This window comes from Haliotis rufescens, unplaced genomic scaffold, assembly GCF_023055435.1.
Source record: "Haliotis rufescens isolate VD_foot unplaced genomic scaffold, xgHalRufe1.0.p SCAF_101, whole genome shotgun sequence".
NCBI lineage: Eukaryota > Metazoa > Mollusca > Gastropoda > Lepetellida > Haliotidae > Haliotis > Haliotis rufescens.
Window position 1 is genome coordinate 399,191 of NW_025963782.1, and position 16,552 is coordinate 415,742.

A 16,552-nucleotide genomic window follows, 5' to 3' on the forward strand; every position below is an offset into this window, starting at 1 on the left:
CCCTACCATTGGTTACTGATAACACCAAAGGACGCACAGGGGCGGATCCAGCATTTTAAAAAGGGACGGGTCCAAAATATAAAAATCCTCTCTGTCCCATTTACTGCCATCTTCCCGAGGCAAGAGAGTTAACGGACTATAAAAGTCCAGTTTCCACCCTTGCCGAACTAGGCTGGTATTATGGAGTTACCTTTTGACTGGACTAACGAGTCTATGCATAGTCGCGCAGATTTCGGTCGATTGCAGTGTTTGCAAAGTATCTGCACCGCCAAAACGTTGTCAACAGATATTTTCCGAACCTTTTCATGTTTTTGATAAAGGTGTCCGCGTGATTTGATTGACTTCGCAATGTATGACCCGTTTTATCCCAACATAGATCTTGATTAACGATCAGATCGTTTTGACTGGGCGCCACCGTTTTGTTTGAAACAAATGCAAGTGATGGAATCTGATTGGTCCATAGTAGAGGCTTAAAAGGGACATAACTCGTAATAACCACTGGTGGCGCTACGATCGAGCCAAGGAATTCCAGCCAAGTTCGGCAAGGGTGGAAACTGGACTTTTAAAGTCAGTTAACTCTCTTGCCTCGGGAAGATGATTTACTGCCTACAACATAATAATCTTGCACTTGGTTTTTCATATGGACAAGTTGAAATTTCCAATTTTTAAGGGGATTGGTATATGTCATAAGACCTGGTGAACTAAAAATGTTAGTTTCAAACGCTGCTATGACGCAAGTCTGCACAGCAATCTGTGCCTTCCTTTGTCAAACTGCAAACAACATTATCCTTCGTCAGGCTCCAACAGACGTCAACCATCTGCTGACGGTAACAGTGATTTGCAGACGACAGGATGTGCTGTTGATCTACAGAAGGCTAGCGACAACTGTGAAAAGATGGGGTCTCATTGGTCATTTGTCAACAAAACATACACTTTGGAATGAAGCCTTAAGGAAATGGACCCTGTGTTGTCGTCTGCTGATGTGTTACCTGCCACCTAACATCCGGTCGCGGGATATTCCAATGGAGACATATTGAGAATATCACCAGAACTTATGTGACTATAACACTGGGCCGATAATCCGAATACAATGGAGCGTGATTTCAAAGGAAAACGATCGAGTTCCTAGTTCCATGTGTCGGACTTAGATCCTCATATGTGACCTCGCTGATTTTCTTCTGTGCCTTCAACATTCCATGATATCGCAGGCTCATGAGGTAGTCGGAGTGAAACTTGCCGTCAGTGTAGTCCATGAATCGCCTGTAGTCGTCCTGCAACGCCTGGAAAATTAGGAAAGTTAAAAATAAATACGTATGCTCTTTTTCCAAAGAAACCACTCCTGGGCATGCACAGGGACACAGTTACATTTAGTCGACCACATTTTGTTTTGTTTGTTTGTTGTTGAACGCCGCACTCAGCAGTATTCCAGCTATATGACGGCGGTCTGTAAATAATAGAGTCTGGACTAGACAATCCAGTGACTGACATCATGAGCATCGATCCACGCAATTGGGATCGATGACATGCATCAACCAAGTCAGCGAGCCTGACCACCCGATCCTGTTTGTCGCCTCTTACGACAAGCATTGGTTGCTGAAGACCTATTCTACCCCGGATCTGCACGGGTCTGAATCGTCAACAGTACGTGAAGGAATTCAGAACGCCAGATTAATTGTTCTAGTTCTTGTTCATGGACATCATTTGTTCCTTCGTCAACGCGGACGTGCATGTGTCTGCGGAGGCCACTGTCTACGGTTTCTTAGCATTTGAACTTGAAACAGACAAAATGGTTGTTTTCACGAAAACAGGTCACATCACAGAGTTGTCGAAAGAGGAATTTCCCTACTTATTGAAACATTAGGTAAACTTGCGGTTTTAAAAAATAATCTGTTTGGAAGCCCATTCTAAGGGCGACAATTCGTGCTTGATTGAGAAATGTTGACCGTAAGAAGTATTCTCATGTCAAGCGGATTGAAATGAAACCTCGACGTGCTACGATATATTTACTTCTACTAATTATAACTGGTTTATAAATACCCTGAAGTCATCTTCGACTCGTTGCCTGTGTGCTAGTTCCCTGTGGTACTTCGTCTCTAGGTTGTCGTACCTGAAACATAAGATGGTGAGGTGAAATGGGGTTTAACGTTGTGTCCAAGATTATTGCACTTATATAGCGACGAGCATGTACGTGTGTGTGTTTGTGTGGCTGCTTGTACTAGTCCGGACTGCTGCCGATTTATAGTGCTAGCTCACTGAGATACCATGCCGCAGTTTAACATGAATACCCCACTCAGACACAGCATACTGACTCCGAGCCGACCAGTCCTTGTTTTAGCCCCTTAATGCCGAGCGCCAGACAGGGTTACAACAAGTACCATCTTTTAACGTCTTTTGGTGTGACGCGGTCGGGTATCGAACCCCAGACTTTCCGCTCTCCGGGCGGACGCTCTACCACTAGACCACGGAGGCGGTCTGAAACATAAAATGGGTCCAGTGAGAGGAGGTGGGTGTACGATGCCCAACACTCAGCCAGGTAACCGCGCCGATACTCACTTCAGTTAGATCTCACGACGAGCAATTGGGTGAAGGGACCAATTCTGCAATGGGTGACTGGCAATTGTCAATATCAGCGACACGCTGGTCGTGGCTCAACGTCTATGTCTCAATCAATAGGGGTGGTCGGGTAGCCTAGTGGTTAAAGCGTTCGCTCGTCACGCTGAAGATCCTGGTTCGATTCCCGACATGGGTACAATGTGTGAAGCTCATTTCTGGTGTCCCCCGCCGTGATGTTGCTGGAATATTGCTAAAAGCGGCATAAAACCATACTCACTCACTCACTAACTTAATCAATATTATTGAAAGGGGAGTAAATGAGTACAAAGACATAGAAGAAATCCCCATAAAAAAGTATGCGATAATTCTCGAGAAAAAAAAAATAACATAGTTAACTTCTGACATTAAACATGCGTGCCTACAAGAGTCCGTATGTGAATAGTCAAATAATATTTTTGATCTCAATGTTCCTATGAAAAAACTAACAACGGAAAATTTCAAAGATAATTTCCAAAAACGAAACATTAATTAACTTGGAATGAGAACATGACACGTTTTATTTTAACTACATATGAAATATGAAAATAGAAAACAAACACATCATGAAAACAAAATTATTAACATGTTTTCAAAACGATGACTTTCTGAAACATTTGTTCTTATTTTCATGGAACAAAAGGTATTGAGTCGACACAATCCTAGCGGAAGACGTGAAAAATGTTTAAAATTTAACTTAATGGAAAGGCATAAACACTCTTTTGTTAGCATATGTGCTAGCAACACATGTTACATTATCTAGAATTGATCGAACAATTATGTCAGTGACACAATGGCTGGACGGAGTGGCATAAAACTGGTCTTAGCCTACAGCGGTGAACTTATTTTTTAAATTATTAATCTTTTCAAAGTAATAGTTACATTGTCGTAATATTATTATATAATGTGGTAGATCGGTGGGGGACAGCAGATATTGTTAAAATGGAAACCAACAATGCTGTGAGTTCGCGGTTTGAATACTAGTATAACCACGAATCATAAATCTCTATGAGAGTTACCTCCCTCACGCTTTGCCAACTGCATGTTTCCTCCTGCAGCCCGACACGTCAATTATTCACGCTGTACAACAGTGTTCATAACGCGCTACAAACAGAGTCAACGTTTCCCGCCTGTCCCCACGACAGTGCTTGGCTCCCTTTGGTCATTGAGCCTGACTAACGTGTGTAGTGTAATAATTTACAGTAAGGAATGTTGAAAAAAATATTTTTATAATGATTTATGCATTTCCTTTGTACACATCATTAATACGTATGGGAGATAAAGATAAGGTTTCTGTTCAGAGTTTCTTTACAACTTTACAACTTTTACTCATCCCCATCTCAAACCAAATAAATAAAGCACGGCGCACAGAAGAAAATTGTGATATCTCCTTAGAGACATTGCTAAATGAAACAAGATCCCGCGACCACTGTGACGTCATTGGTTACCATGACATCACAATCGAATGACATCATTATTCATTAATCTCTCTGCCACTGAAGCTGTCCCTCTTCTACTTACATTGGCGGTCTTTTCACGAAGCTCGCTTAACGAAAACTATCTTAGCTAAGTCTATTCTCGAAGCTGTCGTAGCGCTACGTTAACGTACGACAAACATGAAGACAGGACCTGTCTTAGGAGTTTACGACAGGTAAAATGGCAGCCCAAAAGACGGCATGTTGACGAAAACGATTTGACAAAATACGGTCTGCTGTTACAGTATCATTTCAGACCACAAGAGTGAGTGTCAAGAAAAGTGTTTATGACAGTGGCAATATACGACATTTCGAGAATAGCCCGCCTGGAGTTTACTGTTTACAAAGAGAAAAAGCTAGAATTTTGATATGGATGATAAATACAGTAAACTACGGTTATAACGAACACGCTTATAACGAACTTACGGATATAACGAACTTACTTTTTTGGTCTCGACTATTTGCTGTAGTTATGCTGTATATATGCTTATAACGAACTACGGTTATAACAAACTAAAATTAGTAGTCTTTGAGTTCGTTATAACCGTACTTTACTGTAGAACCTCACCCTCGTGTCTTCCAACCTCCAGTGTATCAAGACTTGTTGTTTATTGGCTATATGTAACTTTTCGCAACTCGTCTTGATATGGTTGATCTCGAAAAACACTCGGATGAGATTCTCTCTATATATAACCCACACATTGCACGAAGAAGGAAACATGAGACTAAAAACTGAATATACTTTTGATTAAGTCTGTTCACTTCCTGTTGGTGAAGCCGCGCGACTCTCTCTGCTTCCTGTCTTGCGCGCTCCTCACACTGTCTGGTTGTAAAGGCAATAACTTCCTCTTCACGTTTCTTAAACATTTCCTGAAGTACAAACAGTTGTATTAGATCCAGGTAACAACTTCATACACGAGTGGAATTCTATATGTTGGTACTGATGGAATGAACGTCACAAATGCAGTCATGATTCAGATGGAATATTATATACGATACAGTGAGTTTTGTCCGCAGTATTCCAGCTATATCATGGCGTCTGTAAAAATCAAATCTGGACCTGGCAAATCAGTGGTTTGCAGTATGATGAACTATCATGCCGTTGGTGTACTTGTTTGTTTGTTCGTTTGTTGTTTAAAGCCGCACTCAGCAATATTCCAGCTATATGACGGCGGTCTGTAAATAATCGAATCTGGACCAGACAATCCAGTGATTGATATCATGAGCATCGATCCGCGTAATTGGGATCGATGACCTGCATCAACCAAGTCAGCAAGCCTGACCAACCGATCCCGTTAGTCGCCTTTTACGACAAGCATAGTCACCTTTTTACGGCAAGCATGGGTTGAAGACCTATTCTTCCCCGAATCTTCACGGGTCCGTTGGTGTGCGCTGACAGTCTACCTAGTAACCGCCTATACTTATCTCAGTCGACCCTCACCATAAACATTTAGGTGCTGGTTACCAATTCTGCATTGGAAACTCCACGTAATTATTGTCAAGATCAGCGGCACATTTAAGAGGCAATGTAACCCACTGACGACATGGAAGTAATCAATGGGGTGTAACACGCCGGAATCTATAGATGCTCTTTGTACAGTCAGTCTCCTTAATATAACTGAAATTATGTTGAAAGCGGCGTTAAACCACTCACAATATCAATTACTATGGGGGCGGTCGGGTAGCCTAGTGGTTAAAGCGTTCGCTCGTCCCGCCGAAGACCCGGGTTCGATTCCCGACATGGGTACAATGAGTGAAGCCCATTTCTGGTGTCCCCGCCGTGATGTGGCTGGAATATTGCTAAAAGCGGCGTAAAACCATACTCCGTCACTCATTTACCATGTTGATAATGCATCCAGGGCAAAGTTGTCATGTTAAAGATCATTGCATTTATGTAGCGACGTGTATGCAGGCGTGTGTGTGGCTGATTGTACTAGTCCGGACTAATGCTGGCTGTACAGCGCTAGCCCACTGAGATACCATCAGTTGAACATAGATACTCCACACAGATACAGTGCATTGTGGTTGTCTAACGCCGCAATATTTCAGCTATATGACGTCTGGAACAGACAATCCAGTGTTTGACATCGTGTGCATCAATTTACGCAATTGGGATATGATAACTCCCGCGACCCTGACGGAGTCACAGAATGCTGACCAGTCCTTGTTTTATCCCCTAATGGCGAACGGCTCGCACGGTAACAACAAGTACCATCTTTTAACCCTCTGGATGCCGAGTTTATTTTCTGACGCACATTTTCCTAAGATCGGAAAAGTGAAGGTTGTGCGAGAATTGCGCTCACGCGGCACTGGATATACCTCTGGCTATATAATTACGCAGAGGGGGAGAATATTAAATTTCCAATTTGATGGTGTAAAGTAAACTGGAAATATTAAACCGGTTTAAAAAAAATACACTTCTAAGTGTTGTCCGAGAATTTAATCTGCGTTGAAAAACAGTAAATTTCTCAAATTTTTATCGTACACAGAACGGCTCGCACAGTAACAACAAGTACCATCTTTTAACGTCTTTTGGGATCGAATCACCGTCTTTCCGCTCTCCGGGCAGGCGCTCGATCCACTAAACCACTGAGGCTGTCCGCGAGATTTATAAAAATACCATACGTACATATGTATCAGCAAACAAACACACAGAAAGGAAAATACATAGCTCTCAGGATTTACCCTTGCTGCCTTCAGAGCCTGTGCTACAGCCCGCTCTTTTTCCAAAGCAAACTCATTTCTCAAGCTTTTCCTGAGCGCTGTGCATGCGTCAGCAATGGCTTTTTCCTTCAGTCTTTCGCAGTCTTCCCATTGCTGCTTGAGGGCTTCCTCCTTCTCTTTCTGTAATTTCTTCGTCAGTTCCTTTATTCGTTCCTCCTCTGCTCTGTCCCTCTGTTCTGATACTCTCTGAGCCAAACGCTCGAAGTACTTACATAAAAGAAACATCTCATGAAATCGTGTTCGTCTATAAATGTCTAATAAGGTAAATAAATATAAATGTAACGTTTTCTACGATAAAGTCCAAGATCATTGAAATTATGAAATGATGATCAAATATATTCTGAGTGAGTGAGTGAGTGAGTGAGTATTGCAGCTCTATCACAGCGAGTCAGCTAAATGTGTGGGGGGTAAGCCGGAAGTGATGCAGGTCTCAGGCGTGTACCACCTTGGTGAAACCCACCAGCACGGGTATGGCGCTGACAAAACTAGAAACATATATGATCGGGGTGAACCAGGATTTGAACCCACATTCATATAGGTTTCTGGCATCCCCCAAGTGACGCAACTCGCAACTCTACACAGCGAATTGCGGCGCCTTAGACAACTGGGCCAACATATATTATTCGGATGGTAAATAGGGGTGTGGGTGTGGGTGTGGGTGTGGTGTGTGTGTGTGTGTGTGTGTGAGGACACGTATCCATATTGTTTCACACCCCCAGCGACCCAGGCTTGTCGTAAAGGGCGACAAAAGGGATCGGGTGGTCAGGCTCGCTGACTTGGTTCATGCATGTCATCATATCCCATGTGTGTGGATCGATGCTCATGATGTTAATCACTGAATTGTCTGGTCAAGACTCTTTCATTTACAGACCGCCGTCATAAAGCAGGAATATTGCTGAGTGCAGCGTTAAACAACAAGCAAATAAATCATATTCATGTCATCGAGTGACCTGACAAAATTATCATTCACATACCGCAGTCACGAGGGAATATGTCAACTTCGTCAGGCAACGAGATAACAGGTTATTTGACATGGGAAAACAATTATTTATATCTATGTATTATGTATTTACTTAGTGATTTCAATGCATGAAGGGGTGGCGGGGTAGCCTAGTGATTACAACATTCGCTCGTCACGCCCAAAGCCCGGTTTGATTCCCCACATGGGTACAATGTGTGAAGCCCATTTCTGGTGTCCCCTGCAGTGACATTGCTGGAATATTGCTAAAAGCGGCGTAAAGCCATACTCTTGTCTTTCCAGCACTGTAGCTCGGAGGTGATGCCGCAACAGTGGGTTACTGAAGGACGCCTACATCACTCCTCAGCTGTGTTTGGCAGTGCTCAGCAGTTAGTTCGCATGTTGGTTTTGTCTAATATTTGTTGGCCGGGAGAGTACCGTAGGTCCGATTCCCCATATGGGTACCATGTGTGAAGCCCATTTCTGGTGACCCCAGCTGTAATAATGCTGAACATTGCTGAGAGTGGCGTGAAGGCACACTCACTCACACCAATCTCATTATACTCAGATCTCTCTTCTCGCTATGGCTAAACAAACATCTGAGGACATGCCATTAGAAGTCGCGTTAAAACGACCATTCGCGAACTTGTACCGACCAATGAAATGACTAACATAAAGTTGACAAAAGATAATCATAAAGGTGTGTTCTCGAGCTTTACGGCGCTAGTTTCAAACTGTCCAATTCCATTCCAGACTACCCTTTGCAAAATATTTTGACAGTGCTCGATTCAAATTTGGAAAACAGATCAAACCAAAATTATGGAATGTCTAATAGATGGCCGAGATTGTATGTCAGTACTTTCCACGGGCAATGGAAAGTCTCTTCCTTTTCAAATGTTTATCGAGCGGTCGGGTAGCCTAGTGGTTAAAGCGTTCGCTCGTCACGCCGAAGACCCGCGGGTTCGATTCCCGACAGGGGTACAATGTAGGAAGCCCATTTCTGGTGTCCCCCGCCGTGATATTGCTGGAATATTGCTAAAAGTGGCGTAAAACCATACTCACTCACTCACTCATTTTTATCCCCATGAAACGACTAACAGACGATGATTTTTACGGAATCAGTTGGACATCCCGTAACGGTTGTTCGGAATATCCTGTGTCAAACTTTTCGAGGTTGTGTGTTTAGAAATCACATTCCGACTGTCACTTTCCTGATCTGGTAAGAGTGAGTGAGTGAGTATGTTTTTACGCCGCTTTTAGCAATATTCCAGCAATATCACGGCGGGGGACACCAGAAATGGGCTTCACACATTGTGTCCATGTCGGGAATCGAACCCGGGTCTTCGGCGTGACGAGCGAACGCTTTAACTACTAGGCTACCCGACCGCCCCCGTTCTAACGTGAACCGTAATGGGATATCCACATATCTTTGTTTACCGGTAGCGAGAACTAAGATCTAATTTTAATGAGATTTCACTCACACGCGTATACATAGTTCATATTTGCCATAAGACCAGCAACTCAAGTAAGTTACTGGAGAAAGATTCCTCATGTCTGCTGACCTCTTTCTGAGTTTGCAAAGCCCGCCTCCGCTCTGCGTCCTTCTGGTCCTTCATACGCTTGAGCGCCGCACGCAGTTCTCGTGTTGCACGTGCTTCTGCTGCGTCCACGGCATCCTGGATAGCCTTTTCCCGCTCTTCCTTTGAGTCGTCCGTCTGAACTGTGAGCATGCGCCCGCCAAGCTCTGAAATGGCGGTTTGGTTTGAATCTTGCTTCTAATTTGGTCTATCTACAGTATCCACACACAGGTGCATGCCGGTTAGTGGGTAGTGAGGTTAAACTGTGGGTACAGTAACGGAACTGAAAATCTTTAGTTTAGGTGCACATGTTAATACAGTGTCTTTGTGACGGATGATATGAACAAAGTCCCATGCGGTCGGTCTACGATTGACATACAATCGACTAAGTAGTCGAATCTACGAAGAATGCCAATCTGATCCAGTGAGTTAAGATTTAACGTCACATCGGCAATATTTCAGCCATATCGTGACGAAATCTGTTCCAGTACGTCACCTAGTACAAGCATGGATACTCAGTGTTAGAAATTGGCACTAGTCCTGTAGTCCTTGCCAAACTGCCCACTACTTAAGGAATCATAAGTACAATTACTTATTTGCCATTTTAAGGGTTCTGCTACATGTTATCATTATAAGGACTAGTGGACTAAAACTGTTAGTTTCTATCGCTGGTACTGGGGTCTATTTTCACCTGGAATCCTGAATACAAGAGTACTAAAACTGTCCAACTCATGTATGTTCTTGACATCATAACCAGTCGTTTGTCAGAATGAAGGGCGATTTTACGTCAATGTCAGCAATACTACCTATTTAATACGATGCATGTAAGTAATGGATTCTGGACCAGACAAACTAAAGGTCGACAGTGTGAGCGAAGATCAACAGCTATGGAGCAAGATTACACAGTCAGATCCAGCTGTTTAGTGCTCTCCTTGACGCCCGGGCAACCACTAAAGGACCATTCGCCATCCGTCGAAGTTGTGACCGTCCGACGCTCATGCATAGTCGTACATGGGGCCACACACATTTGACATTTTTCAATACCATGCGGACCCGTGAAGATCCGGGGTAGAATAGGTCTTCAGCAACCCATGCTTGCCGTAACAGGCGACCATGCTTGTCGTGAGAAGCGACTAACGGAATCGGGTGGTCAGGCTTGCTGACTTGGTTGATGCATGTCATCGTATCCCAATTACGTGGATCGATGCTCATGATGTTATTAGACGCGATTATTTACAGAACGCCGTCATATAGCTGGAATATTGCTATGTGCGGCGTTGAACAAACAGACAAAATCATGCTTGTTGATGCGTCTACCCAGGAGAAGCCTTTGTCCTGTGAATTTCAAGAGAAATTGTTTGAACACGTCAAGTATATTCCTATAATGACACTAATCGTGCATTTTGCCGAGATCCTGATGTGATGTCAACGGTACAACAAATCATGTTGATATTCTAAACAAATAATCACTTCACAATATGTGCTAGTTTGTATTATTCAGTTGTAAACGACCGTTTATGAATTAAGGTGAAACAGGGTAACACTTTAGATTGACTCCGTCTCTACATGTCACTATAGTTGTCGCAGCGAACATTGACCCGGGAACCAGACCGGAAGCAACAGGTTGGACCGTCGCTTATATCATTTCAAAAGGAGTTATTGCCCTTAGGAACAAAAACGATTGCCCATTGGCCTCCTCTATTTATTACATGCTCACAGCTCGGACAGGGGGGTCAAGAGGAGACAAGCAAAAGTGATCCAAGAAGAAAAGATGACAGCAACACAACTGGGTTAATAAAACTGAAAATAGCTCAATTCATATAAAGTGAACAGCAGAACCTGAAAATAAAACAGAGGTCGGACAGATAAGCAAGCCAACATAAATGGATAAACACATTAACTATTTAAAGCTTCAAAGACTGGTGGTGAAAAACAGTAATCCTAAAAACTGAAAAGATACTGAAGAAATACTAAATCAAAGTACGTTTTGGTGAAGGGTTAAAATTAAGGGTTTGGTTGTAATTATCTTTAAACAGTGCGGATCAGAGGACTGTATCCGTCTCCTGATACACATAAAGAAAATAAGTTATAACTAGTAATAAATATATTGCAAATAATTCCGTGGTGTTTTACAGTTTAACCAAACAGAAGAAAAACAGGCCACGCCCCACTGACGGACTGCTGTTTCTGACTGGCTGATAATGGAATGGGCGGGGCTTGTCCTACATTATTGCGCTAAACGATGTCCCAAATAGCCGATTTCGTGTTGTCTACAGGTTCAACAGTTGTTGTTTGCTTTAAATGATAATTTAAGCAGTCTGTGAAGTTATTACTGTTGACTTATTTATTGACATCAAAATAGGTTAGTTTTTTGCGTGTATGGAGTTATAAACGTTAAAAACAGTTGTGCACACTTGGGGTAAATTTACACAGTGACGCAAAAGATAATGAAGTCATTTTTAATTTGCTGCACAGGACTCTCATCGAGGGTCTTTTGACATAGCAACACCAGACTATAAAGGTTTAAAACTCACAGTTTTCCCGATGAGTTTAAAACTTGTATCGACGAGTGTTGTTCTATTTGATATCAAAAGACACTCGGGTGAGATTCTATTTATCATACAAAATAAACAGTAATAACCCTTTTCTTAGGAGGAAAAAGTACACTTTCAGCTTCAGTCGCAGAAAGATTAGTGATGAAAATCTGATTATGACGTCATGGTAACTGGTGACGTCACAATGGTTTGCAAACCATTGTGATGCAATTCATTTTAGCAATATCTCCTAGGATTTGTCGCTTGATGTCACGTGGTATCTCCCGCGGAAGGCAGTTTTGGATGGTGAATAAATGTTCCTCATGTTGACCGTCTTAAAAAAACCCGTCATTTTAGTTACGACAAGCACTGAATAATAGCAACTGAGAGATACGAGGGGCGTTCAATAAGTTTTGCAACTTGGGCATTTGTGTTTACACAAACAATGTCAACTTGTGGCAGGTGTGACACTAGTCATAACATCAGGTTGACACGTGTCAAAACAAGTTCCAGACACAACAATAAGTTAGATGTGATGGCTTCATTCATCTAAGGGCGGTCACAATCATGGATTCTCTCAAACATGAACAACGCGCTGAAATATAGTTCCTCACCAAGGAGGGATGCAAAGCAAAAGAAATCCATATGTGAATTATGTGAATGTGGATTCGAACAGTTAAATCACCCACCCTACAGCCCAGACTTAGACCCCAGTGACCATTTCCTGTTCCGGCAAATGAAATCTGCCCTACGTGGAAGACGCTTCCAGGATGACGAGGACATAAAGGCTGCCACAGAGGCGTGGTTAGAGGGCCAATCTGAGGATTTCTATAAAAAAAAGCATGAAGGACAAATGGAATATGTGTATTGAGGTGAATGGAGATTATATTGAAAAATAAAAGTGCAAAAGATATTCTGCGACTTGGTCTTGTCTTATGTTTAAATTCAAAGAACCTTTTAATTGTAAAAAAATAAATGTTATTAAGAAACTCTGTACATTCTGTAATGTCATTATGAAAACTGCAAAATCTTCCATGTAAACCATCCCGCCATCTTATGTATTTACTGTTTGCAAATTTGTACCTCATATGCCGAGGATCCCGGCCTGAGCGTAAATAAAGTTCTGTTCTGTTCTGTGTAAAACTTATTGAACGCCCCTCGTATAGCAGTCACGCCGATTAGGTCGTGTTATGGCCAGCAAGATATATTTGTACACGGATTACTGGTTGGCTTATATTGACAATCATCGCCCATATATTGATTAGTGTACAATTATGACCTTCACCAGGTAACAATGGGGCTTCTATAGACTTCGCTGGTATCCAGGGAATTGTGTGATATTACATATAACTCGTCTATCAAACCCGACCTGCACCAGTAAATCATTATCTTTGATCAGCGTATACAAGAACGTCAATATGTCAGACGACATCGGTAGTCTGTACCCATTGTTAACGGTTTCAGGGAGACACACTGTCTGGTTTATTAATAATAGGGTTAGGGATATATCGATTTGTCTCTTATTGTGACGCACACGGATTACGTTATTGTATCCATGTTGGAAATGAATTGGTTGACATGTAGGTAATAACTTTGATCGTTGTCAGATAACGTAGGAAATCTGTATGTAGACGGTATAGTGGATTAACACACGCATAAACACTGCACTTAGTGATGTTAAAAATAGAAGTGTTATTTGAGTATATTTTTTTTACATTTTTATTGCATTTATCAACATTTTACAGAAAGACAAATACTGACTTCCGGGTGGTATGTGGTGAGTATTGCTTTATGCCGCTTTCAGGAATATTCCTGCAATGTCACGGCGGGGTACACCAGAAAATGGGCGTAGCACATTGTATCCATGTAATTGAACCCAGGTTTTCAGAGTGCTGATCACCATGTGAGAAGTGTCTCTTTCTAATTTCAAGTTTGTATTTCACCGTAAAGCCATTTTTCAAGTAATTTCCAGATAAGGTTTACCTTGCTGCAATCCAAGAATCTATGAGCCGTTGTTTCTATCTTTGGCGCAGAAACTATAACTACTGATATCTACATATCTTATTTCTTACAGGACATTATTAGTTGATAAGATATGTTGTAGTATTCTGTATTGGGGTGAGTGAGTGAGTTTGGTTTTACACCGCTTTTAGCAATATTCCAGCAATTGGGATCGATGGCATGCATCAACCAAGTCAGCAAGCCTGACCACCCGATCCCGTTAGTGGCCTCTTTCGAGAATAGTTGCCTTTTACGACAAGCATGGGTAGCTGAAGACCTATTCTACCCCAGATCTTTACAGGTCGATTGTTTTTTAGGAAACTTAAACATCACAATAGCCTTCTAATATCAAGTCTGTTCTTTTGTCCAGGGCAAACGATAACATATGTATCAATCACTATAATATAGATGGTTAATTTTCTGTGTATAAAACTTATCCATCATAGTCATGTGTACATAACGTCAAGCCTTTCAAAGCTAACATGACACGTTGCTAGAGCTCTGAACAGGTGCTTGTACTTTGCTTACAAGGTGAAAGTTATCTCTGAAAGCTTTCAAGTAGGCTTGTTGATCCTGTTCTTGTGAAGGTATTCACTTGTCGCCTACACAATCAGTCAAAGGTTTTATGTTGTGTGGCTGCCTGTACATACCATATACATGTCAAAACGGAAAAGTAGGGCACCAGGGGTGCTTCCACAAAACGATCTTAGTGCTACGTGGTCGTTACTCATTCATTAGCACTGACTTACGACAGCCGTAGATCTAATATCGCGTTGTACAAAGTGGCCCATGTGCCTGCTTCGTTCCGACATGTATATATGTAGGCAATAATGCGATCTTTGCCATACGACTATTGTGACTCCTATACTTTAACATAGGCTTACAATTTTCGTGACGCTAATACCTCTTTGTGCAGATGGGCCAAGGACGGCAAGGGCCAAAAGCGTATTGTGTAGCTGGTGGTCCCTACAATAGTGTTCTCTATTCTCCACAATGTGCACATGCTGGGGGTGTACAAGTGGAGGTTACAAATACATAGGAGATATATCAAGGTAAAAAAGGAAGACATTTGAAGAAACAAGTATCTCCCCCTTCCTAAAAAATGATAAGAAAGTTATGTACACTTCCTGCTTGGACAAAAATGGAGGATGTTAGGAACTCTTCACGCTTTTTGGAATATTGCAGCAATATCGAAATATGGAACAGAAATGTAGTTATGAGATAGAGATTTGTAGAATAGTGTTATTAACTGATGTTTCATTTAAAGATATGAATTTCTGTCATGAAATTGAACCTTCTTTCGTACCTAAATAGACTCACGAACCTTTGTCTAGGTTCTCGTCAAATTTGGTTCAGTTATTCACGTGGACCCATTAATCATAAGGCTCAGTTATTTAATTTTCAAACAATCTAAACCATTCCATGTAGAATAACAACCCAACAATTGCATATTTATGATAAAATCATAATACTTCACACATGTAAATGCTGGTTAAAAGGGGACATAAAGAAAAAAGACAAAATTACCTTAAATTATATACAGAGCTTGTGAATTGGCGTTCACAAAGTGAAGAAAATAAGGTGTCAGTTACGAACTTGCGTGCAGTAACATAAAAGCTAACAAGCACGAGAGCTGATAAATGACTCCAAGCTCTCATGGGGTCAGCGACGAAGTACAAAAGTGTTTGAACCGCCACTTGAACAGATCCACTGATAAAATATCCATGAAACCTCCGAGTAGAAAACAACCATTAGTGATCCCCACTGACTTACCTATTATTTGGCCATGTGCAACTCTTTGAGTGTCTAAAGTTGTCCGATTTAGCATCCGTTCGAGGGCTTCGAACGGGTCCCGCGTTTGTCTAATAATCCTTGTCGACATCTTGTACCGTTCACAGGCGGTAGGTGCCTTAACAAACACAAGTGTCTACTATCACAAAAGCCCCTCCGCAGTGATGAATGACAACCGGAAGTTTACGGTTGCTTGGAGCTCTGACGCGGCCTGGGGATACTATTTTCGTGACAAGAACTAATTGCATCAATTATATGATAGATGGTCTCAAAAGAAAGAGACCTGAATTTTCAATATGACATTTGTTCGAGACATAATATTTTTTTGCCTGAATGTGTTCGGCTGTTCATCAGTACAAAATATATATGTATCTATGAAACCAACTGAACTGTTCTAATGTTTTGGAGGAGATATCAACATAAATCGACAATGAAATATGTTTACATCCCGTACGTGAGATTCCCGAGATTGTGTTTCATTAAAAAATGGAAGGAGTATTATTTGCCGAATAAATAACCCATTTCAATGAGCTATAAATAAGACGGGCTGTCACTTCCAAACCTCACACATGTTACATATACTGTACTTACATTGCCCCTATTAGTAATGTGTTAATGAACGGCACGTACACTATATCCTTGACCCCTTATCGTCATCTTTCACCACATAGTCTGGTCTCGTTGTTTTAGCCCAACTAACAATGGCTGCTATTTTGTGAGTGTTTTCCCGATGAAAACCTGCAGTTCATCTCGTTCAAAACAGTTTCACACAACAAGTGTCAGGGCCTAGACTAAAATCTAGTCTCTGAAATGAACATATCGTACATAAAAAAAACCAGTTGTTCAGTTTTCTTAAAAAAAATATAATAAAAAGGAGCCCGTGACTCTCTTCATTTTCAGATA

The 16,552-nt window shown here is 41.7% G+C and overlaps 1 protein-coding gene across 1 annotated transcript; it reads right to left on the reverse strand.

Annotated features, from left to right (window-relative positions):
• Positions 1-491: 491 nt before the first annotated feature.
• LOC124121009 (vicilin-like seed storage protein At2g18540) lies at positions 492-15,855 on the reverse strand. The gene is made up of 6 exons (XM_046483950.2): positions 15,632-15,855; positions 9,309-9,490; positions 6,750-6,995; positions 4,807-4,934; positions 2,038-2,107; positions 492-1,280 (listed from the first exon to the last, which is right to left on the reverse strand). Exons 1-6 carry the CDS (start codon positions 15,738-15,740, stop codon positions 1,104-1,106), a joined length of 912 nt encoding a protein of 303 aa, XP_046339906.2. The 5' UTR covers positions 15,741-15,855; the 3' UTR covers positions 492-1,103.
• Between the last annotated feature and the right edge of the window lie 697 nt (positions 15,856-16,552).

Bases quoted from the DNA above. Each gene is read 5' to 3' on its own strand.
- LOC124121009 (XM_046483950.2), bottom strand. From the start codon at position 15,740: ATGTCGACAAGGATTATTAGACAAACGCGGGACCCGTTCGAAGCCCTC. The intron at 9,491-15,631 runs GTAAGTCAGTGG...CCGCCATTTCAG, and splicing joins TGCACATGGCCAAATAATAG to AGCTTGGCGGGCGCATGCTC. The intron at 2,108-4,806 runs GTATATTCAGTT...CTTATGTTTCAG, and splicing joins GTGAACAGACTTAATCAAAA to GTACGACAACCTAGAGACGA.